The sequence below is a fragment of the Budorcas taxicolor genome, chromosome 6, assembly GCF_023091745.1.
Source record: "Budorcas taxicolor isolate Tak-1 chromosome 6, Takin1.1, whole genome shotgun sequence".
In the NCBI taxonomy this organism is placed as follows: Eukaryota; Metazoa; Chordata; class Mammalia; order Artiodactyla; family Bovidae; genus Budorcas; species Budorcas taxicolor.
In genome coordinates, this window is record NC_068915.1 from 111,568,122 (window position 1) to 111,593,439 (window position 25,318).

Below are 25,318 nucleotides of genomic sequence, written 5' to 3' on the forward strand. Positions count from 1 at the left end.
GCATCCCTGTGTTTGCCCAAGTCAACTGCAGTGAGTGTGGAAGGAACTGTACTTTGTAAAGATGAGCCGTTTCACAGTCCCTCTCCATGTGGGATTTGGGTCATAAATCCATGCTCAGTACTTATCATCATTGTGGGCAGATTTCTCTGCCAGGATCACAGATACACAGACTCATTTGCTTTGGTCGTTAACACAGTTTTATTATTGGCACACTTATCAGTAAAGCATACATAAAATACAGCTGTTTTATAACACACGAGCCACTGTGTCTTTACATGTATAGAGGAACATATTAATATGCGAATGGAAAAATTAGTTCTTTTATAAAGTTTCACATAAATACACTGGGATTGCCCCCAAAGAAAAGTCCCCATAAAAGAACCAGGTGAGGGCTTTACAAAATATTATACAGGAAATATACTATGAAGAGAAACAACAGTCAACTCAGATACACTAAAAAAAAAGAAACCCAGAAGTTTCAGATTTATTAAACTGCCCACAAAATTAATGGATTACATGGCTTGAAAATATTTGGATCAACAGCAATTTTACAAACGAATACATTCTCAAGGGGCCAGGTGCCTTTCTTTACGTAAAAATCTGCCTTGGTGTCTCTGATGACAAAAAGACATTTCTTGTTTCTGCACTCGGGCTCGATTGAACCAACTCGGGCTCGAGGACCAATTGACATTAGCTTGGCCATAAATTACCCTGCTGGGCCCTCTTCGCTGTTACCCAAAGAAAGAAAAGGTGAAGGAGAGAGAGAAAAAAAAAGGTACGTTTAAATTACTTTTCAAAAGCGGATTTTTTTTCCTTTTCTTTTTTTACTGAAACAAGAAACTCTCAGATGCAAGTCAAAAAGCAGAAAATATTTTACAATATTAAAAAGTCATCTGTAGTTGGATTCGGCATAGAATGAGATCCTGAGCACTGAGGGTTTACTGACAATATGGCCTTCGTTGGATGGTTGGATGCGGGGTTGGCGAAAGGAAATTAACAAACATGGCTCAAACTGAGCCAGGAGAAGCGCTAGCATTTGCTCTTGTTTTAGTTATGATCAGTGCCAGTATCTGTGTTACCTGCGAAGGCCTCCAGGGAGGGGTCATGGAATTTTATTTGGAACGGTCCTCTCAATTTAAAATAAAAAAAAAAGGAAGAAAGAAACTCAGATCATTGTGGTTAAGAAATCGGTATTTGCGTGGCAAAGTTTTAACGTCTTGCTCCTTCCTCTCCTGCAAGTAAGGATCTGAAATAGTGAGCGTGACCCACGGGGGCTATGGACAGTGGATTCTGGAGCCGGTCACTCTTACTGGGAAGCCTGGGGCGGGGGGTTCTCTGATTTGGTCTCTTGAGTGGCCGGAGGTTTACTGTTCCATGGGCTGCTGTTCCCCAGGGCGGGTGAATTGGTGAAGTCTTCCTCGTCGTCCATGCCGTTGGCCGCATCATACTGCGTGTTTTCTAATCTAGTGATTAGCCTTTCGTCCTCGTCCCCAAACTCACCTCCCATCAGAGTTGGCTCTCCTACCACCATCACATCCTGTGAACAGCAGCTGACATTATTACAGGGAACCTTGGGAGAGAGAAGCCCCTTAAAACACTAGCGGGAGGAGGCGCTGGGGGACCTGGGTCAGACACACCGTGTCCTGTACACCGGGGTCAAGTCTCAGTGTCGGGGGGGCCAAGACGCATATTGGATTTCTACAGGAAATAAACATCGCCTCCTGACGGGAAACAACCACGCGAGTTTATGTCCTTAGTGTGCAGCCTGACACCGGAGAACGAGCAATGCTAGCAATCTGCAGAAATAAAAAAATGGATTTTTCAAAATTAAAAAAATCCACGCTTTGCAACCTGCCGACACTGGGGACTCTTGAGAGGGCAGGGGGCGCTGTGCGAGGCCTCGGAAATGCCACCACTTTTACTGAGGGTCTCGGGATGGCTTTGCCAACTACTGAGAATAGCGGCCAACGCCGGGGAGGAGGCGGTTCTGCCGCCTTCACGCAACTCATTCCAAACGGCATCTTCTCTGTCCCAAGGACGGTATACGTTTTAATTGAAGACAGATCTCTCTTTTTTCCTACTCAGCCAGGCCCTTTTATGCAGCCAACATCCTTGACATTCTGCTACTTAATTATGGTAATTAATTTAGGTAAAGTTTTCGATAAAAACAATGTTCACACTGATTTGACAATTTGCATAGCTAATTAAGTCATTAGCAAAAACCTGCTGATTGCCAACAAGCCCTGAATTTACCATCTGTTATTCCATGGTGCCTGTCACCTATCCCCACACAGGCAACCCCACCACCAATCTGGGCAGTAAAGAGAACTAGTCTGTCCAGCTGGTGCCATTAAAGGAAGATGAAGAGAACTAATGATGATTATATCGATGAAGCTGGTCATCATCAGAGATGGAAGCGTGCAAGAAGAATCCATCTAATCACTCCTTTAAGTACAAACTGTCCTTCCATGCAAACAAGGCAGGCACCTCCTAGAGCTGGGAGCTTGGCAGAGACCATTACTGCAGAGGCTTGAGGACAGGGGAGAAAAAGCCTACCCAAGGCATGGCTCTGGCCTCCGTATTCCAAGGGGGCCCTATGGGCCCAGTGGCTGACCTGGGCACGGCACAGGGCATCTGTCAGGTGGATCCTGCTCTGCTAACTCTGAGCAACAATCTACTTAAGAGTGCCTGACTGCCCTCGACCTCGGCTGAAGCTGAAACATCAGGGCCAGCCAGATGCTTTTGGAGATGTAAGTAAGCATTTGCTGATACAGGCACGAATTTGCCTTGACAACTGGGCAAACGCTCTTTCCACTGGGGCAAGAGAGGCTGCCTGGGGCAGTCTATGAGTGGAACACTGCCTGTGGTCAGGAGAAAGGTCCAGCTGTCCCTCCAGGTCCCTTCTCAAATTTTGAAGGTGCCCACTGAACTAATCCCTCCATGACCATCTGGTTTGTTTTGGAATGGAAAACCTTGTTTGTCTGATAGATCAATTCCCCTCAAATTAGAGGGAAGATAATCAATAAGTTTCACCATGTGTTTTCAGACTAATCACTCTTGTGAATTGATAACAAGGATGTTAAAGAGAAATGTCCCAGATGAAGTAAATGGCTCAAAGGTGACCTGAGTAGACTCAGCCATCGAGGTGCCGTCAGGGTATTCAACTGTGAGTCCCTAAGAACGTCCTTATGATGCCACCAGGAGCTAGATGTTACACTGATTTCTAAGAGCCTCACAAGGACTCTTGAAATGAGATGTAAAATAGACACAGACTTCGAGTGTCAAGAAAGCCTATGGGATGTTAAATGGAATGGGGCTTCCACCCGACCCCTTTGGGTGTTGGGGATACCAAAAGGGCCCCTTCATTGCAGGCCCTCAGGAGACTGTGCTTACAGTCAGGAGCAAAGGCAGGAGGCAAGGCCAGGTTAAGATGTGGCAGAGCGCCACACGAGGGTGAATCCCAGCTCGTGACCTGTGTGCAGTGCCCTTTGAAGGGCTGGGAAAACACATGCATTTGGTGTCACAGGGCAGGAGAAGAATGTTAGAACCAACGCATGGGTCTGCATTAGTACTGTGAGTCCAAGGTCAGCGAGAGAGGCTGGGGGAATGGGAGGAAGTAAGCATAATTTGGAAACAGAAGAAGCCGATTTAAACGTGATATTAGCCAAGAATTTCCCAACACTCCAGATGCCTTCACTGTATCAGCAAACAACAGCCATTCCAGAAAAGTCCTCTGAAAATAGTGATTTGAATCTCTTCAAATGGGGCTCATACAGGCTCATAGTATGTTTGGGGTATCTTTGTTCCAGGAACAACTGGAAAAGATGCCCAGGCATAGATATTTTGAGTATCTGAAATTTCAGAGAGATGCCACGTTTGCCTTACTGATTATAAAACATATCTTTAGCCAGATGCATAATTGTGGGTGTACATATGTAAGTGTGTGTGCACACGTGTGCACGTGTGAGTGATGACTAGATGGTAAGTTATAATTAAACAGATGTGTGCTAAGGACTTTGTATGCACCTAGAGGCTTGAGGACAGTTACACAGTTATGCACAGGACTCTAGCTGGCTCTGCTAAACCTCCAGGCTAGCACATGGGTTCTCCACTCAGGTGGGCTTGACTTGCTATCTTCACAAAATGAATGGAGACATAAGGCACGTTTTGCGTGCATGCTCAGTCACTTCACTTGTGTCTGACTCTTTGCAACCCCATGGACTAGAGCCCACCAGGCTCCTCTGTCCATGGGATTCTCCAGGCAAGAATACTGGAGTGGGTTGCCATGCCCACCTCCAGGGGATCTTCCCAACCCGGGGATCAAAGCTTCATCTCTCTTGTCTCCCCCATTGTCAGCTGAGTTCTTTACCACTAGCACCACCTGGGAAGCCCAGTGCACATTTGGGGCTTCTTCTAATGGGGGGTGTGGCATCGTTTTCCCCACACCCCCACATCTTTAAAAATCCCCCCGACCCCACATCATTCAACATCCACAGTGAGAGCTGAACTTCCTGCCTTGTCTTGTGGGACCCCCCAAGGCGATATGGGTTCACCTGAGAGTAACCCGTGTGGTCTCAACTCCCCACGAGGCAGACCCCTCTGCTCCTTGCTGGAGACCCTGGGATGCCACCAGCTGGTGCCCGTGTTACCTCTTCTCCCTAAGCCCCCAAGCAAGGACCACCAACCTCTGAGGACGGGGAGGGACTCCTTTCAGGGCCCCTCAATGCTTCTCCTTAAACTGGCCAGCAGGGGTCACTGCTGTGGACTGACACAGGTCTCCATCCCTCCCAGGGTTGAGGCTGCGGTTCAGGGTCGCTCCTAGCCCCTGCTCATGGAGTGAGAAGCAGAAGCCGAGCATTAAACCTGAGCCCTTGCTGGACATACACGCTGCCGTCCGGCGCTGGGTGGACCACAGCCGTGGCCGTGGTAACACGCCCCCCTGTCCGTGCCTTCAGACAGGGCAGCTAAGGCCAACAAGCGGCATTTCTAGTTGAACAGGAATGGGGTGTGGGTGATTCAGGACACACAAAAGATGTGATCCTTACAAGCCAGTCAGTGCTTATCATCTGACATCCAACCAGCCAGGGGACCTGCAGAAATGGACACGTTTGCCTAACCTGGATGACTTCCCTGTTTCTCTCAGCCATTTGTAAGTTTCACTTAATGAAAACATCCTTCATTGCACGATGAGGATACTGCTAACATTCTTCTTGCACTTTCTAATGGTGCCTTGCTCTTGTCCAAAGGGTCTTAACTCATTAAAGACCCACTCAACACAGGCATCTTCCAGCAAAATGCAATGGTTGGTTGGGAGGACAAGAATGTAATGGAGTAGAAAAAGTTAGGTGCTCTTTAAAAAAAATTGCAATGCTTCTGACTAGGCCAGGTATGTGAAAATACACGGACAGGTAACTGCTATTCTGTACCCATGGCAGACATCACTAATAGATGGCCTACCACGCCCAGTTCAGGCTTGGAATCTTTCTGGACACTCTACCCTGTGAGTTGACCCCAGGAGACTGAGTTGGCAGGAGAGAAGCAACCTCTTCATCATCCCTCCTTTCGACAGTGAGCTCGTCAATGACGGAGTTTGGGCGTCTTTTGGTCTTGTTTTTTTTTTTTTTTTTAATTTGTATCTTGGGATTATCCCCGCCTGGTATAGTATAGGGCACACAATAGGAGCTCAGAAAATGCTTGATGAACCGCTCTGAATTCTTGCAGTCCCTGTGCCTTTAAGTAGCTACGTCAGAGTTCCAGAAATCTCTGGAATGTACTTTCAATTGTTTGTGGAAATTAACAACCTTTAGTTTCTAAAACTCTTGGATTAAATGAATGAATAGGCTACTTGTGTATGCTTTGGGGGCTGGTTTATTTACACCTGGCCATTTTTTTTTTCTATGCATTTTCCATTTAACTAAGCAGCAGTGGGTATAACTTATTGGCACCTTAATAAGAAGACTGCTTTTCTCCTTTGATTTCCACCCCCCTCACTCTTCAGGGATGATAGCCCAGTTAAAAACAGAGGTGGCTCTGGTATTATCTAAAGACTGAAATTCCTAATGCTCTTAAAATTAAAATGACACCTATCCCACAGGCTGGCCACTCTCTCATGACCCTTTCTTTTCAATGTACTGGGGAATGGCAACCGTACCCTCTGTCTATGGAGGACAGGAGGAGAGGCCAGGTAATTCTCCGATACACTGATGGGGTTGGGTTTAGCCGAAGAGAACTGACCAATGGGACGTGGGGGCAAGTGGGTGGGGGTACAGATTTGAAAGCTACACTTAGAAGTAAGCAGAGAACCTTCTGGAAAGGATGGTCCACTCTCACATGGACAGGAGACACAGCAGGATCAGAACCTGAAGGAGAAGGACCACAGCCCAAGAGGGGAGACGAGTGAGAAAGAGGGGAAAGGTAAAAAAAAAAAAAAAAAAAACTGCATTGGAGGTGGAGGGAGCCTACGAGAAAGGACACACTCTCAAAGACACAGGATCCAGAGGGCGCCTCTGAGGCACCACGAGAATCCCCGGGTTGGAAGGAACGACAGTAGAGAGCCTGCTGGGGTGATGTACCAAGGGCCGCAGAGAAGGAAAACCCACAGGCCACTGAAGAGGCAAGATGTGCTTCAAGGAACGTGAGAACTTATCAGTAAAAGCAATAAGTGGTCTAATTCTGGGATGAGGAATTCAGTGTCCAGAAGGAATCAGGAAAAAGGGAGAGGACTGGGGAAGAAATCAAGAGGAGAGGAAGAAAGGTCCCATCTGCCAGGTTTGCCCTTCTGGGGACACCTTCGGCTTTCAGTCTCAGAGTTCAAAGAAGCCCCCTTCTGAGCGGCCCATTTCCTTTGTCAAGACCCAGAACTGAGAGAAAAGGGTCAAGACGTCAAGAGAGTTCAGACCAAACCTGGGGCTGAACCTCCCTCTAAGCTAATGAAACAAGGAAAGAGAAATCCAGTGAGCTGCACTGGCCTTGAGTTAATTACCTGAGTCTTAAAATAAGAGGAGATGCCCACGTCTCGGGGTGGGTGGGGGGGGGCGGTTTGGGGACAATCAAATGACAATCTGGAGTCTGAGTGCCCAGAGCTAGCTTTCCAGTGGAACACAGGGTCCCAGCGATGGTGCCCAGAGCCCCTTATCTGCCACCAGGCTCATCGCTCAGTGATATTTTAATTAAACCTTAGGTGACATATCTCCTGTCTGCGACTCTGATGGCATTTTCATTCCTGTCCCGCTGCAGCACAGACTCTGTGTATTGCTTTCTAGTTCCCAGTTTGCAGGGGCTGGTTTTCAGGACAGAGTCCTCCCCCTTCCTCCCAATTCCTGTCCCTGCCTTCCCCTTCCCCCACCCCACCTCCCGCCCTGCCGGGCCCAGAAGGTCTTTGCAGCTAAGAGTCTTTTTCCGTGGGCCCCCCTGGAATTGGGAGACGGTAAAGGCAGGAATTGCAGCCTAAAAGGAAAGCGAGACTTACAGGTACCTGACTGGACAGACTCAGGTTGGCGGCCGTGGTCTTCTTCTTGCTGCTGGTGCTGTTGGCGGCGTTCCCCGCGCTGCTGTTGGAGGTGCTGCTCGTGGAGTTTTTCCTTTTCCTCCGTTTGGTTGTCGGTTGCCTTGTGGGTTCTGCTGCAATATGGAGAATGCAAGGAGGATCAGTTCCCGGGTGACCCACCAGGGTCCCTCCAGTGACGCCGCTTTTGTAAACTGGAAAGAGTAGACTATTGACATTTTTTCCCCGTTTCTTTTAACTTGACAAAACCCAAAAGGAGAAAACTGATGGTCGAGTTTTAGCACGAAATGATGGAAACTCTTCTTCAACGTGTCTATAAAGCGATTTGCATTTAATTGTTCTTTCTGATTTCATCTCTATGTCGTGCGCTCAGTCGTGTCCCACTCTTTGCACATGCACTGTAGCCCGCCGGGCTCCTCTGTCCCTGGGATTCTCCAGGCAAGAACACTAAAGTGAGTTGCCATTTCCTACCCCAGGGGGTCTTTCTGACCCAGGGATTGAACCTGTCTCCCTCTTCTGCGTTGGCAGGTGGACTCTTTACCACCAGCACCTTGGAAGCCCCTCTATATGTCTGGACTCTATCAATAAGTCTTGGGGGTGAGTTATACCACTATCAGAATTTGAACTTAAAATATTATTATCATTATGAATTTTGAGAAAAATATTTTATAGTCTACCTTCTTTTTATAATAAAAAGAGAGCTCTGAGAATCCGCCTGCAGTGCAGGAGACCTGGGTTCAATCCTTGGGTTGGGAACATCCTCTGGAGAAGGGAAAGGCTACCCACTCCAGTATTCTGGCCTGGAAAATTCCACGGAATGTACAGTCCATGGGGTTGCAAAGAGTTGGACATGACTGAGAGACACTCACACTATTCACACTGAGATTCCTAGGGAGCCTCCAAGGCCTGAGAAAAGTGTGTTTGTGTGTGTGTATCTGAGTCTTTGTGACCCCATGGACTGCAGCCCACCAGGCTCCTCTGTCCATGGAATTTTCCAGGCAAGAATACTGGAGTGGGTCGCCATTTCCTACTCCAGGGATCTTCCCAACCCAAAGATGAAACTTGTAATTCATTGGCAGGTGGATTCTTTATCACTAGCGCCACCTGAATGAGTTATTTAAATCATCTCACATGCTAGCGAAGTAATGCTCAAAATTCTCCAAGCCAGGCTTCAGCAATACGTGAATGGTGAACTTCCAGATGTTCAAGCTGGTTTTAGAAAAGGCAGAGGAACCAGAGATCAAATTGCCAACATCCGCTGGATCATGGAAAAAGCAAGAGCTCCAGAAAAAATCTACTTCTGCTTTATTGACTATGCCAAAGCCTTTGACTGTGTGGATCACAATAAACTGTGGAAAATTCTGAAAGAGATGGGAATACCAGACCACCTGACCTGCCTCTTGAGAAACCTGTATGCAGGTCAGGAAGCAACAGTTAGAACTGGACATGGAACAGCAGACTGGTTCCAAATAGGAAAAGGAGTACATCAAGGCTGTATATTGTCACCCTGCTTATTTAACTGGGCTTCCCTGGTGGCTCAGAAGTTAAAGCGTCTGCCTGCAAAGCAGGAGACCTGGGTTTGATCCTTGGGTTGGGAAGATCCCCTGGAGAAGGAAATGGTAACCCACTCCAGTATTCTTGCCTGGAGAACCCCATGGGTGGAGGAGCCTGGTGGGCTACCATCCATGGGGTCGCAAACAGTCAGACACGATTGAGCGTAACTTATATGCAGAGTACATCATGAGAAACGCTGGGCTGGAAGAAGCACAAGCTGGAATCAAGATTGCTGGGAGAAATATCAATAACCTCAGATATGCAGATGACACCACCCTTATGGCAGAAAGTGAAGAGGAACTCAAAAGCCTCTTGATGAAAGTGAAAGAGGAGAGTGAAAAAGTTGGCTTAAAGTTCAACATTCAGAAAATGAAGATCATGGCATCTGGTCCCATCACTTCATGGGAAATAGATGGGGAAACAGTGGAAACAGTGTCAGACTAGTTTTTGGGCTCCCAAATCACTGCAGATGGTGATTGCAGCCATGAAATTAAAAAGACACTTACTCCTTGGAAGGAAAGTTATGACCAACCTAGACAGCATATTGAAAAGCAGAGAAATTACTTTGCCAACAAAGGTCCGTCTAGTCAAGGCTATGGTTTTTCCAGTAGTCATGTATGGATGTGAGAGTTGGACTGTGAAGAAGGCTGAGCGCTGAAGAATTGATGCTTTTGAACTGTGGTATTGGAGAAGACTATTGAGAGTCCCTTGGACTGCAAGGAAATCCAACCAGTCCATCCTAAAGGAGATTAGTCCTGGGTGTTCTTTGGAAGGACTGATGCTAAAGCTGAAACTGCAGTACTTTGGCCACCTCATGCGAAGAGTTGACTCATTGGAAAAGACTCTGATGCTGGGAGGGATTGGGGGCAGGAGGAGAAGGGGATGACAGAGGATGAGATGGCTGGATGGCATCACCGACTTGATGGACGTGAGTCTGAGTGAACTCCAGGAGTTAGTGATGGACAAGGAGGCCTGGCGTGCTGCAGTCCATGGGGTTGCAAAGAGTTGGACATGACTGAGCGACCGAACTAACTAACTAGGGAGAAGGCAATGGCACCCCACTCCAGTACTCTTGCCTGGAAAATCCCATGGACGGAGGAGCCTGGTGGGCTGCAGTCCATGGGGTTGCGAAGAGTCAGACACGACTGAGCGACTTCCCTTTCACTTTTCACTTTCATGCATTGGAGAAGGAAATGGCAACCCACTCCAGTGTTCTTGCCTGGAGGATCCCAGGGACGGGGGAGCCTTGTGGACTGCCGTCTGTGGGGTCACACAGAGTAGGACACGACTGAAGTGACTTAGCAGCAGCAGCAGGGACCCAGTGAGTAACAGCAGCACCTACTGGCCAAGTGTTATATTGCAGCCAAGCTCTACTACACCTTGAAATGGTGAAGTAAAAAGAAGTGTCCATCCAACCAGCCATCGATGTGGAACTTATGGATTCCCAAGCTCAGGAGAAATGCCCATGGTTTGCACCCTGGTGTTTAAAGGATGCAACTAACTTGAAAATTCCTGGGGGAAAATGTCTTAATATGCTATAATCAATATATTAATGAAAGGAAACTAGACCTCTTCCAGAAGGTTTAGAAATAGAAAAAAAAATTTTTTTTGAACCTGAAGAATGAGGCAAGAACTTATTGGAAGTGTACAGACTTATGGAAATGTGTAGTAAGAAGAATTTCATTTATTTATTATGCATTATGGGCTGACTCAATGTTTTCATATTCCTAATATTTTCTGTCATTATTTTATATTCATAGCAACTCTATTAGTTCGGTGCTATATAATCTTTGTTTTGAGACTGAGAAACTTTCAGAAGCCTGTTCCAGGCACTTACTAAATGAATTGGAAAAACTGGAAATGGTATGTAAGAGCTAACCCTATTCTAGGCCTAACCCTGATGGGAAGAAGGTAAGCTGGGGCCGTATTGGAACTAAGTGAGGGGACTTCTGGCATTTTCTTGAAACATTTTGGCTGCTTCTATTGGACGGTGGGGTGAGTTTGTTTTAAGGCTCATTTCAAAGACTACTGGGTCCATTATGTTATTCCTGACTTTTGATGAAGAAGTAGAAGGTTTCTATTTATACACTATTTTTTCTTTCATAAATATTTTCATCTTAATGTCTGAAGATATTCATCGACAGAGGCCTAACATCCCTATCCATGGAGAGTTATGGTGCTTATTCTGAAGGTTATGGAAACGGGAAACAGAATTGTTCCAACTTAGGCAGCTGGAGGTGAGTTGAGTGGTGCAGTCTAAAGTTAAGCGAATATCCCAGTTTCCCCTGACCAGCGTCTTCTTCCTTTGACTTGAAATCTGCTGCTTTTTATATAAAAAAATAAATTATATTTTTTAATGGAATTTTGGGAAAATATGCCTAAAATGTTTGCTCTGTGTTGCTCCTACTGCCTGGACGTAGCTATAGGAATGCAGTCATGAACTGAAGACATAAAAACTTATTGTGACATAGGTCTCCATTGATTAGACTTGCACTAACTCTGGCAAGCTCTACTTTAAATCTCAGGCCTATTATATCAAATGGGAATAACAAGAAATATCTCACACCTCACAATAACCCAGTGAAGATTCAATAAAAAAAGAAAGAAAGGTCTGAGAGACTGTGATTTGTGACTGTTTTCATACAGTGCTGCAAGCAGAGTGGCTTGACCAGTGCCTGGCATCTTGTAGGGGCTCAGTAAATAGTTGTTGAGTTAATGACTGAATTAATGTATAATATATGAATTATGGGGCTTCCCTGGTGGCTCAGATGGTAAAGAATCTGCCTGCAATGCAGGAGACCCCTGTTCAATCCCTGGGTCAGGAAGATCCCCTGGAGAAGGGAAAGGCAACCCACTCCAGTATTCTTGCCTGGAGAATTCCATGGATGGGGGAGCCTGGCGGGTGACAGTCCAAGGGGTCTCAAAGAGTTAGAGATGACTGAATGACTAACACACACACACACACACACACACACACACACACGCGTCATATGAATTATATGTGCATACATCAGGAAATAGAAGTTTTCAAGATCTGCAGTGAGTGAAATTTTTCCCCCATAAAACTCTATTGATATTGAAAGAGAAAATAAGGCCAATTTAAGCACATTTGATATCTTTGAAAAATAATGTTCTAAATGTTGAAAATTCCCCTAAGATGGGGATGCAACTATTCTATGTAAAGTAATGCTCATTTTCCCAGCTTTCTAAACATGTACTTGATTATATTGACTATATCCTCTTTATTTAAAACCCCTGGCCAATTACCAGTGGAAGGTGACCATTATATTTCATGATTCAGAAAGCTATGTGCCTCATGTTAATAATTACTCTTCATAAAAACAATTTTTAGCGAATGGATACATTTTGCTTTTATGATCAATGAGGCTCAGCACACGCCTGGGAGTGAAATGTATTAGATAGAAAGACAATTAATGATGACTTGAAGCAGTAATTTCAGAACCCCAGCAGGAGACTACAGTATCTAAACTGCATCCTAGGGAAGTGAGAGAAAAGGGGTCTTTTATGTATTCTTTTCATGATCAGAGTACCCTTTGATATTATGTATCTTTAAAAATAGGGCAAAACTTTCTCCCTCCTTCCTTCCCTTTTTTCTTCCATCTATTCCTTCCCCCCTCCCTCCCTTCCTTTTTTTTCTCTTCTGCCTATCCCCCCCATTCTTCCTTTCTTCTTCCTTGTCCCCCTTTCTTTTAGTAATTTCTGCTGCTGCTGCTGCTGCTAAGTCGCTTCAGTCGTGTCCAACTCTGTGTGACTCCATAGACGGCAGCCCACCAGGCTCCCCCATGCCTGGGATTCTCCAGGCAACAGCACTGGAGTGGGTTGCCATTTCCTTCTGCAGTGCATGAAAGGAAAAAGTGAAAGTGAAGTCACTCAGTCGTGTCTGACTCTTCGCGACCCCATGGACTGCAGCCTACCAGGCTCCTCCGTCCATGGGATTTTCCAGGCCAGAGTACTGGAGTGGGGTGCCGTTGCCTTCTCAGTAGTAATTTCTACCATTCCTCAAAGGACAAAGAAAATTAAAGTAAGCCATCAGTGGTCACCAGTCTTGTCCAGTGGAATGACCACTGGCCTGGGAGATAGTGAACCTTGATTCTCATCTTGGCTTTAGCAACATCTTCTCAGTAACATTAAAGAAATCAATTTCCTTCTGTGAGTTTCAGGTCCTCCTAAATCTAGCAAGTGAGGAGACTGTGGAGCATGGCCATCACATAGAGGAAGGATGCTTGCCCTTCACCAACTCAGTGTCTTTGGATCCAACACCAGGGTCAGAACATCCCTTATAAACTACTTTGCCTGATACGTTTATAATCACTCCCTTTTCCTATCCCTTCATCCCCAGAAGAAGCCTCGGAAAAAGCACGTAGATGGAGAGTGAAGAGTGAAGTCATACCTGGCGGTGCCACCATCCGCTGCCACTTCTGAAACAAGCAGGTCTTCAGGCAGTCCCGCGGACTGAGGTTGTAAGTTTTATGTCTGGACATCAGTTCTTGCATTGGCTCCAGTATTACACACAACTGCAAGGAGTTCAAAGACAGGTGTTTCAATACTTGATAATATTATTTGCAATAAATAATATTAACAGTCAGAATCCATTTCGAAGCTTAAAGACACTTTTCTTCCCTCCTGCCCCCTCCAACACCATTTAAAATTTTTTTTCTGTATAAGTGTGGAGGAAAAGAAATATTACCAACACTTGATAATGCTCACTCTCTTTACTATCATTTATAATATCATATTACAGCTGAGTGTGATTTATACACACACACACACACACACACACACACATTTCCCCACATATTCTATACTGATGGTTGGGTGGATATACGCAGTACTATTCTGAAATGACATGATTTTCTCTGGTTAAAGAAAAAAGCTCTTTCATATTAGCACAGCATGCTCAGATTTCTACTCTAGCTTCTGTTGTTTTTCCCGTTTGCATAACCACACACTGTGAGTTACAATGTCAGTTTATGTAGATTTTGTGGCAGTGAAGGCATCATTCAAGCATTTGAGAACAAAGTGGTAACTTCAGGTACGTTTTTTAATCCTAATTTTTATAAAAAACTGTGATGAACATGACTTCATTTTTATCCATGGACTCATTTGTATTTTACACAAGATGTGAAAATTGGTAATGTATACTCCCACATATATTCAATGTGGAGTTTTTGCTCTGGTTCTGTACGTAGTCACCCTTCTTGCTTCCTTTAGTTAGACCTTTCAGCTCTACTGCAGTCCAAGACATCTGATGACAAAGATTAATGAATGAAACAAGAAGGTAAATCCAGTTAGGATTGCCCTGGGCTTTTCTGAATTCCTTCTCAGCTGGAAGCTTATCAGAACACTGCTGCACTGAGAAAGCTGTTGCTAAGAAGGCAAAGACCACCACCTGGAACGACGCATCCACTGCTGTTGCAACAATAGCAATAAGAACATTGGCAATGCACCTGTGCATGCCTGCTAAGTCGCTTCGGTCGTGTTCGACTCTTCGTGACCCCAAGGACTGCAGCCCTCCAGGCTCCTCTGTCCATGGGATTCTCCAGGCAAGAATACTGCAGTGGGTTGCCACGCCCTCCTCCAGGGGATCTTTCCCGCCCAGGGATTGAACCTGCAGCTCTTGCATCTCCTGCACTGGCAGGCAGGTTCTTTACTACTAGTGCCACCCAGAAAGCCCTGGCAATGTACCTACCTGTGTGAAAAGACATCATTTTATTATGAAAGACAGACATTCAATCTCTGCCTTCATCCGCCCATCTTTTTTACTACCCCTTTCCCTTCTGCCCTGTCTCATCTGAGTATTTCCCTAGAGGCCACACTTCTTATTGCTCACTGGGTTCCCTCAACCTGGAATTCTTCCCTCCTCTCTTCCTGGTTTATGCCCACTCATCCTTGAAGGCAGAATCCCTTCTTCTGTTACGCCTTCCTCCCCAGGACTGTGCACTTCTTCCCATGTGGGCTGAGCTGAATACCTCTCCAGCTCTCCATAAGCACACAGCTCTTTCTGCTCTATGAACTTATTTACATTTTGTAACCACAGCTTCCAAGTCTCTTCTCCACTTGACTTTGAACTCTTTGAATGCTGAAATGAGACTATGCCTTTTATCTCTGTGTTCCTAGACTTGGCTCAAATGAATGGATGTATTGAAAGAGTGTTTCTCAGAAAGACTGGAGGACCTTTCTATGCCAATGTTCCTCAAAGTCTAAGGCACACTTCTATCAAAATCAGATGAGCTGATTGTTAAAAATGCAGACTTCTGGGCTCTGCCCTTTCTGTTTTATTGATTCTGGAGGTGGGGCCCTGAATCTGCATTTAAAAAAAGCATTCCCTCATCTAATTCTGATAAGTATCACCCAAAGCTGAGAGCACTGCCCTGCAAATGCTGGGTTTTAGCAGAAATAAACACAGAAGCAAGCTGTGCACAGATCTCCAAGGGTTTTCTGCTCAAATTTCCTTCTCTTTTCACCGCCCCCACCCCACTTTCCCTCTTCTCAAGTCTAAGCATGATAATAAAAATTGTCGTCATCTAGAAAAATACCTTAGCCCTTCCTAGCTATCAATGATCTAAGCCAAAACCATTAACCCCACTCAAGGGCCAACCGTAATCTCCTTGCATTTGCAGTTTCTTCAGGAAAAGAGACTAAGATTTCAAAGCTTGAGCGACACAGGTACAGTGTGATTCAAAGAGTCAAAGTCACTAGTGCATCAGGCTGCAAAGTAATGAGATCTGGGTTAGTTCCGATCCATCTTCAATTTGCCTCTCTTCTCGTTTACTTGAGAGTCCTTTTTGAAAACTTTTTGAAACAACAGACTGGTTCCAAATTGGGACAGGAGTACATCAAGGCTGTATATTGTCACCCTGCTTATTTAACTTATATGCAGAGTACATCATGAGAAATGCCAGGCTGGATGAAGCACAAGCTGGAATCAAGATTGCCAGGAGAAATATCAATAACCTCAGATATGTAGATGACACCACACTTACGGCAAAAAGTGAAGAAGAACTAAAGAGCCTCTTGATGAAAGTCAAAGAGGAGAGTGAAAATGTTGACTTAAAACACAACATTCAAAAAACCAAGATCATGGCATCTGGTCCCATCACTTCATGGCAAATATATGGGAAAACAATGGAAACAGTAAGAAACTTTATTTTCTTGGGCTCCAAAATCACTGCAGATGGTGACTGTAGTCATGAAATTAAAAGACGCTTGCTTCTTGGAAGAAAAGTTATGACCAACCTAAACAGCATATTACAAAGCAGAGACATTACTTTGCCAACAAAGGTCCATCTAGTCAAAGGTATGGTTTGTCCAGTAGTCATGTATAGATGTGAGAGTGGACTGTAAAGAAAGCTTAGCGCTGAAGAATTGATACTTTTGAACTGTGGTGTTGAAGACTCTTGAGAGTCCCTTGGACTACAAAGAGGTCAAACCAGTCCATCCTAAAGGAAATCAGTCCTGAATATTCATTGGAGGGACTGACGCTGAGGCTGAAACTCCAATACTTTGACCACCTGATGGAAAGAACTGACTCATTGGAGAAAACTCTGATGCTGGGAAAGATTGGAGGGAGGAGAAGGGGACGACAGAGGATGAGATGTTTAGATGGCATCGCCGACTCGATGGACATGAATTTGAGCAAGCTCCAAGAGTTGGTGATGGACAAGGAGGCCTGATGTGCTGCAGTCCATAGGGTCACAAAGAGTCAGACATGACTGAGTGACTGAACTGAACTGAACTTGACACCTAAAATGTTAATAAAGAAAAACCTGTGAAAGAGGGAGGGTTCCTATACATTTAAGTCCATATTCCAGTGTGTTTTCCTCTATTAAGAATTCTTTACTGGAAATCAAAATATGTGTGCAAATTACAGACACTCTCAGGTCTTCCCTTGTCACTCATAGCAAACACAGTGGAAGGTTCCACATCCTCTCTCCACACAGAGATAAGACTGCATTATCCATCAAAGAACTACTATTAGCTTCAGACAGGGTCAGAAGATATTTGAATCTATTATTAAGTTAAAACAGTTAAGAAAAGCTTTCAGAGAAATTCTAAGGACTGGGGAAACTTTTTCTTTTAATTAAAAAATGTTGTAAAGATTTTAAAACCATTTCCTTGTGGTCAGTTCCCATTCTCGAGAAATTGATTTACAACGGTTATAAAATTTCATGGATGGAGTGGAACAAACATGGACTTAAAAACGGAGAGGTTTAGCTATAATCTTATCCTTGGCTGAAACATGTAATAGTGCTGGCACTCGGTTTCATCTGTAAAACCATACGTATCTCGGATATTTGAAAAAGTTGAGATGATATGCCTTGACACGTAAGTTCAACAAACAGTAGATATTATGATCATATATTAACAAGCACGGCACACATTGCAAACAAAGCACATTTCTATTACGTTAAATCAACAGTTTATTGAGTTTCCTCCTAAATTTCAGGCACTCTGCTTAGGACATAGCTATGAGAATGACTGGAGAAGGCAATGACACCTCACTCCAATACTCTTGCCTGGAAAATCCCATGGACAGAGGAGCCTGGTAGGCTGCAGTCCATGGGGTCGTTAAGCATAGGACATGACTGAAGCGACTTAGCAGCAGCAGCAGCATGAGAATAATACAATCTCGGTCCCCAAAATTCAGTCCCTTGAAAATGATTTTTGGTGTATTAAGAACACTGTCCTATGTTTGCACTTCAAGCTGCTTAGAAAAGCACATCTTCCTGAAGCAGAGTTTCATGATTACAAATTAGATGGCAAATATTTTTATTATATGACCAGTTACCTATCTGGGCCTAGAATGGGTTGTCAGCGTTGAACATGCTAAGAAATGGAAGAGTTGCATTTATCGTGAGAACTCAAGAGCTCATTTTCTCTTTCTTTTCCCCCCTTTCCTCCTGGGTTTTTGGGCAACACTTCTTTCAGGTGCTAATCCTCAGGATTTATCCCTTCCCCTTTCATGTAAAAATATCTTCCCATCGCTGTAACTCACCCCAAAGGAATTTGCATCTCTGAATACTAATCAGGAATTCCCAAAGCCATTTTTCTTCTAGCGGAGGAGTACCAGGCTGGAGAGGCAGCGCGCACCGCCCCTTATTCATGTATGCAAATGAGCCTCCCGCTCTGGGAGCCAAGCGGCGCCTCTGCCCGGCTGCGTGCTGTAGGTGGCAGAACTAACTCAGACAAAAGCCTCCCTCTCAGGCAGCAAGCCAGTGCATCTTGGCAACAGCAGAAGCCTGAGGCCTTATGGAATGAGATGGGGAAGATGGTTCGTTGAGTAGGTTGCGGCAGTCACTTGCTAAATCCTTCCGGAGCCAGGATTCCTATTCTCCTTGAGGTCTCAGACCCCCTTGAGGATCTGGTGAAGGCTATGCAGCCCGTCTTCCAAATTTTGCACAAAATATTTGGAGGTTTATAAACTCTCTTATATTCCCATCCGTTGTCTGTAGGTAAAGAGTCCCCTGTTAGTAATATACACTTAGATACTATAAGAGACGATACAGAAGAGGCAGATTTCAAAGGTGCCTTTGCCCCCACCTTCCACACACACACACACACACACACACACACACACACACACACACACACACACACCCCACTCCAACCTCAAATGCATATTAATGGAACTGAGCAGAATAGCAAAGAATTCTCTGATTTTAAAGAACAACGTTATCTGCCAAGTTGTGTCTGCTATAAAGTTCCCAGTCCGGCCCCTCTGCTTGGAAAGAAAAAATTCAGACAATGACATTTGCAACAACACTGCCTTAGCCTGGCTGAGTCTGGTCTCCACCTGCGCGGCTGCTGGAGGGGTGAAAGGATCTAAAATAGAAGCAGAGGCTAGGAAACTGAGACTCGACCCCAGCGCTCAGGAGACGGCAACTTAAGAGCAGAGAGACTAGTTTCCCCTACAGAGATGACATGAACTGACTTCCTGACCAATGAACGGCCACCCAGAATCTACCTCCATCCTGGAGCCAATGAACTTGTGCCTGGGATGCTGGCTACACCCCTGCCTCCTTCGCACTCCTTGTCCTCAAACACAGCCCGCCTCAAACCCTTAACCGATTTGCTGGAGCTGGCTACAGCATACCGCTCCCTAGTTGCAGTTTCTCTGCTATTCCTGAATGCACTCAATTTCTGGTCTTTTGAGCTTGCCTCAGTTTACCTCTTTTTTGTTTTTTTAAGGTTTCTCGAGGATATCAGGGGAAACCAGGACATTGTGTGAGGGAACAGGAATCAGCAAGGCCTGAGATCTCTCTGAACAGGAAGCCCTCAAACTGGTATTCATTGCTTGGTCCAGTTAAGATCCCAAAGAAAACCACTGGCCAGCCTGGCAAAGCTCTGAGGATGGCTTGGGCAGACTTAGTGAGAGTTTTAGGCTGGGCTTGAGCCCTCGATGGTTCCAATTTCATTTTCTGGGATTATGGCCACAACGATGACTTGCTGAGGGGGTGAATGAATGGGTGGATGGATGAAAGAGTGTTGAACAGATATCGTGGCCCGATTTATAGCAAAGAGTCATTTGCTAGTGCCAGACAAATTAGGCATTGTCCTCTCGGCTTAGAGGTGATGAATTTGTCCATTTAATAGAAAACTGATTGCCCTGTCTGTGCAGAATGCTTTGCACATGTATACATGCATATATGCAATTACTACATGTCCTGACTGAGCCAGGTGACCTTAGCTCAGCCCCAGACTCCTGCCTTTTCATAGTAACAAAGAGCCTAGCAAATCTTGACAGCATGCCATTTTGTTCTGTTTAAATAAAACAGTTCTCCCAGAGAAATTTGATTCTCTTTATCCGTACATAACTATACACCCATACTCTTTCTTTTTGCTTATCTCCTGATCTGAACCTGGGAATGGGTGGTGCTTATTGAGTTAAAAAATGAAATGAAATATTAGTCACTCAGTCATGTTGGACTCTTTGCAACCCCAATACTGTAGCCCACCAGGCTCCTCCATCCATGGGATTCTCTAGGCAAGAATACTGGAGTGGGTTGCCATTCCCTGCTCCAGGGGGATCTTCCTGACCCAGGGACTGAACCAGGGTCTCCTGCATTGCAGGGAGATTCTTTACCGTCTGAGCCACCAGGGAATCCCTGGTGAGTTGGCGCTGGCTTAAAAAGCTGATACCTTGGGATTGGCCTTTGGCTAACTCCCAAAGATGGGTCCTGACCACCAACATTTTAATTCAGTCTTTCTGGATGATGGATGACATGCTCTGAGCTTGAACCACCCACTCTTCATATATAGGTTCATCCAGGATCATGGTGATCACAGCAGCTCAGGCCATTGCTCATGTTGTTCTTGCCTTAAAGACCTTCTTCCCTCCTTCTCAGTCATCTTAATGGGATATTGGCAAGCTGCAGCCAGTGGGTTTACTGTGACCAAGCCTTTGTATTGTCCTGAGCTGCTTCTATGTTGCAACATCACAGCTGAATAAGTACAACAGAGTCTATGTGACCCAGAAACTCCCAAAATATGTACTATCTGGCCATTCACAGAAAGGTTGCTAACTTCTGTCCTAAACCAATGCCACTCAAAGGAGGTGCTGTGTCCTCGAAGGGATAAGGAGCTCGAGGCAGAGCATAATTCAGCGCATTGCTTCCTTCATTAGGAAAGTCTTGTGTCAAAAAGTAAGTCGGATGAACTAAACAATGTGTTCAATGAGGTGGTCGATTCACATTCTAGAGTGAGCTCCTCCTTTTGGTGTGGATCACTAAGAGTTAGCAGTCTGGCCCTGGTGGGCAAACCATATTTGATTCACACAGTATGACTGTTAAGGTTCTCCAAGGTCCAGCCCAGAGCTAATATCTGTCTCTGACCATCCTCACTCGCAAAGGACTCTTACATCTGCAGTGCTTGTTACTAATCTGTGTACATCCCGCCGTTTATATTTGCATTGGTAATTTTCCTGTCTTGTGGATTTTTTTCATTGCCTTATCTCTAGCAAGCCCTATTCTACGTTTCTCTCCCTTTTATTTAACACGGTATGAGGTATACTCAAATATTTGTTGAGTCACACCTTAATAATCACCGTGGAGTATCTAACCTATGTCTGTCTCTGGAGTATGTACCTGCCATATATTATATCATTAACCCTCACCACTTCCTGCTCCATTTTAACAGGTGAGAAAACTCAAAGGCTCAAAGCCATTAAGTCACTCTTGATATTAAAGAGTGTGATTCTTATAATGTATCCAAGCTTATATAACCATCTGAAGGGTAGAAAAGAGGCTCATGGTCAAGTCTGCCTGACTCCAGCCCTGCACTCTTAACCCCTTACTGCTCTGCTGTCCACCTCTCTGACTACGAATGGCTTAAGTCTCTGCCAAGATACCAAGTTCCAAGGCTTTCTCTGTCTTTTATATTGCTCCTTGTTATTGTGCAAGGAATAATGCACATAGAGAGGTGTGTCTATACGGAGACAAGGGTGATACAGAGGCGTGCAGGCTTTGGCGCCAGATTCATATGGATTCAAACCCACGTGTCTGCCATTTACTACTAGCTGTGTGTTCTTGGCCAAGAATTTCAGCCTCTCTGAACTGCAGTTTCCTCATCTGTAAAATGGGGACACTGATGCTTATCTCTGAAGATTTGTAAGAATACATGTAAATCCTTAATGCAACGCCTAGACTGAGGTCGGTACTCAAAAGATGGAAATTGACATTATGATAAATACTGGCTGCATCTACGGTGCAGTCCCACTGAGCCAACAGATCAATGTGTGATGTGACTGGTTAGCTAGTTGGGGAAGTAAATCACCTTGTTTCCCTGAGACTTAGGGGCTCCAGATGCTCCAAGGGATGGTAATCAGGCCAATGGTACATGGAAATTTAGTAGCTAATGTCTCTGATAATTGGGCTTCCCTGGTGGCTTAGACAGTAAAGAATCCATCTGCAATGCAGGAGACTCGGGTTCAATTCCTGGGTCTGGAAGATGCCCTGGAGAAGGGAATGGCTACCCACTCCAGGACGCTTAGGGCATCCCTGGTGACTCAGATGGTAAAGAATCTGCCTGCAGTGCAGGAGACCCAGGGCTCTGATAATAACCCATTTTTAGCAAAAAGTACAAAATGTTCAAATCCACAGACCAGAGTCCTTTTTTTTTTTTTTTTTTTCTGTTTCCGCCAGTAACTTACTCTTCTGGGTAACTCTGAATTAGAAAAATATCAGCGGATGGGGGAGGGCTGGTTAAGAACAAGTTCTTATCTAAGGGTGAAGGAGCCTCTCCTAATTAAGAAACACAGCACAAAAAGAGATCTCATATAAACAATAGAAAAAAATATAACTTACAGAATCTAGAAGGAAACAAAACAAGCGGATAATTCCCCTAGAAACAGATAAGAATGAATAACAGGTACCCACAGGGGTAAAACCCACTCTGCCTTCAAGGATGAAAACCAGGGGAGAGGGGGGAGAGGCTTTCTCTGAGAAGCTGTGCAATTCCAGAACATCAGATTATGATTCGGGTTTATTTCCTGATAGGATTAAGGGTAGATTGATTGTCAAATTCAAAACATCCTCTCTCTTTTTATCTGAAGATTCAACCAGGGGAGCCTTTGCCTTTTCTCAATTGTTTTGCAAATTGATTACTCAGGGAAGTTATCACGTCCTTCCGCCAGAGATGGGCACCTCTCTGCACGCTCTGCTCCGTCAGCGAAGGGGGTGCAGCGGTCCCCGTCCGGTCGTGGAGGGATGCGAGGGACGGTCCTCTGCCGCAGCAAGGACTCACGCATGCGCGTTTCAGAATCTGTGCCTTGACCTCAATTTTGAGGCCACGAGGAAGGTTGCCTCTACGTGACGACGGAGGCCACTGGTTTTCTGACCCACCAGGGGAGAAGCGCTGGGTTATTTTCCTGAGCTGCAGAGCCACGCTCAGGGCTGGTTTCTGCTGTACCAGTCAGGCCCATGATGAGATGGGCCAAGATTTCGAATGTTTATTCTCTTTCCTTCGGACCCATGGACTGAATGCCCCCGCCCCGTCATTCGGCACAGGCACCCCTTCCACGTTGCTCTGGTCATTTGTCTTCTTGTCCTTAGATCCACCCCTTCCTCCCTGCTCTCCTGCAGAGGACAGACCCCTGCATATTATTTCCCAGCTGCTTTTATCAACTGGCCTCGGGTGAGGTTGGGCCAGTTGAAGGAACCCGGGCAGACTAGGGGGAAGTGGGTTGAGCTATTTGAGTGGGGCTGCCATAACCAGGGAAGGCAAACCGGGTGGCTTGAAACAACTGAAACTTATTCCTTCTCGGTTCTGGAGGGCGGAAGTCTGAAACCAAGGTGCTAGCAGGGCTGTGCTCCCTCTGAACTTTCTAGGGAAGAAGCTCTCCTTGCATCTTCCACCTTCCGCTGGCCCTGGCTAGCCTCGGTGCTCTTCAGCTTCAGGTTGCATCACCGCAACCTCTGCTTCTGTCTTCGCCTCGCCTTCCCCCGCCTTATGTCTCTGTGTTCTTTCTTCTCCTTACAAAGGCAGTAGTCGTTGGGTTTCCAAACAGTCACATCCTGAGGTTGGAGATAAACATGGATATTGGAGGAACAGCACTCACGGTACGGCATGGGTAAAGGTAAGTAAGGGTGTTTCTTGTCCTTTCTGTGGTTCAGATGGTCTCTCCAGCAGCTGTCACCAAGGTCCACGATGGTCCCCACTTCTACCAGGTGGCCTGCCAGGAAGCCTCTTGCCTTTCTTCCCAGGAGGGCAGTAAATAGACTCAACGGCTGTCTCGTCTTCCCCTGGTGGCTTTTCTAGCTCTAACACTTCTATCAATAGCTTGCCGTATTATATCTCTATTAAATTGCCTGCTGTGAGTTTTGTTTTTTTGGATAGACTCCGATTGGCGTTCATGGTTTGTCAGACATTAGGCCATGTCTAAAAGGTGTGTTCTTGCCTGGAAAATTCCATGGACAGAGGAGCCTGGCAGGCTGCAGTCCGCGGGGCCCTTGAATGGAACACGGCTGAGTGAGCACAGAAAGGTGTGTGGAAGCGTCCTGGGTTAGGGGCTAGGCACACAGCTGTGTCTCTGGTTCAAATGGCAGCTACTTAGTAGTTGGATGACCTCGGGTGGGTTACTTAAGCTCTTGGTGTTTGAACTTCTCCATCGGCAAAGTCAGGTGTAACAGTGGTATCTAATGGTATCTGATTAGCATGTTAGGAGAAATAAGAAAATCCACATAAATTGTGTCCCTAGGTTCTAACATATGGAAAGTGTTCTCTATACATGTTTATTATGATGGGGCTGATCACCAATCTGTGAGGCAGAGGCTTCATGAAAGACATCTGGAAACTTGTCAGAACACACCTAGTAAAATTTAATGGGCGCTCCCTGCTCAGCATATTGGGCTGGCCGAAAAGTTTGTTTGGGTTTCTCTGTACTATCTTACAGAAAAACTTGAACAGACTTTTTGGCCAGCTCAGTGTATACACATATATACACACAGGTTAATTATTAGATCTTGGTGATATGTGGATATTTAAAACGCTCAGTCTGCATGCCTCTCCTATAAATAACCTGCTTGACCACTGAGCCTTTGCCACACGTATCATATTCATGTGTTCCAGCTCTAAATCTGAGAGCTCAGGAGCTGGAATGTCTCCAAAGGAAAAAGATGGCACCAGCCTGGAACTACCCTGTGATCATTAATAAATATCTAATGAGTGGTGTCGGTTACCTAGAGGGCTCTGAGCAAAATTTAGGTACATTTTAAAAAATTCTTGCTGAGCAATTATTGTGCCCTCAGATGAACCAGGGGGCCTCCCAGCTGGCTCAGTAGAATCACCTGCCAATGCAGGAGACTTTCCCTGCATCAGAAAGATGCCCTGGAGAAGGAAATGGCAACCCACTCCAATATTCTTGTCAGGAGAATTCCATGCACAGAGGAGCCTGGTGGGCTACTGTCCACAGGGTCACAAAGAGTTGGACACGACTGAGTAACTGAACATGTACACATACACACAGCCCTGAAAATAAAGGTCAGCGGCTCAGAATTCCTCTAAGAGCCTCGTTATTGTCTGTCACTACATTAGGGTTCCCCAGAAAAAGACACAGAACTAATAGGAGATAAGGGTGAGTGTGTGCATGTATTTTAAGGAACTGGCTCACGTGACTGTGGTGGTTAGCAAGTCTGAGATCCATAGTTTCCAGAGCTGAAATCTTAGGCAGTGGTTAAAGCTTCAGTCTCGAGATGGAATTCCCTCTTCTCCAGGAAACCGCAGTTTTGTTTTTAAGAACTTCGA

At 45.4% G+C, this 25,318-nt stretch overlaps 1 protein-coding gene across 2 annotated transcripts in view; it reads right to left on the bottom strand.

Annotated features, from left to right (window-relative positions):
* Positions 1 to 225: 225 nt before the first annotated feature.
* The window catches only part of LDB2 (LIM domain binding 2), a 461,540-nt gene continuing 436,447 nt past the window's right edge, over positions 226 to 25,318 (bottom strand). The window contains exons 6-8 of one of the 2 annotated variants that reach the window (XM_052641921.1): positions 13,470 to 13,593; positions 7,475 to 7,620; positions 226 to 1,537 (exon numbers count right to left, since the gene is read on the bottom strand). In XM_052641921.1, coding sequence (XP_052497881.1) covers positions 1,307 to 1,537; positions 7,475 to 7,620; positions 13,470 to 13,593 — 501 coding nt within the window. In that variant the 3' untranslated portion in view covers positions 226 to 1,306. Of the gene's footprint in view, positions 1,538 to 7,468; positions 7,621 to 13,469; positions 13,594 to 25,318 lie in introns of both variants that reach the window. The other variant, XM_052641920.1, reaches the window with a different exon arrangement.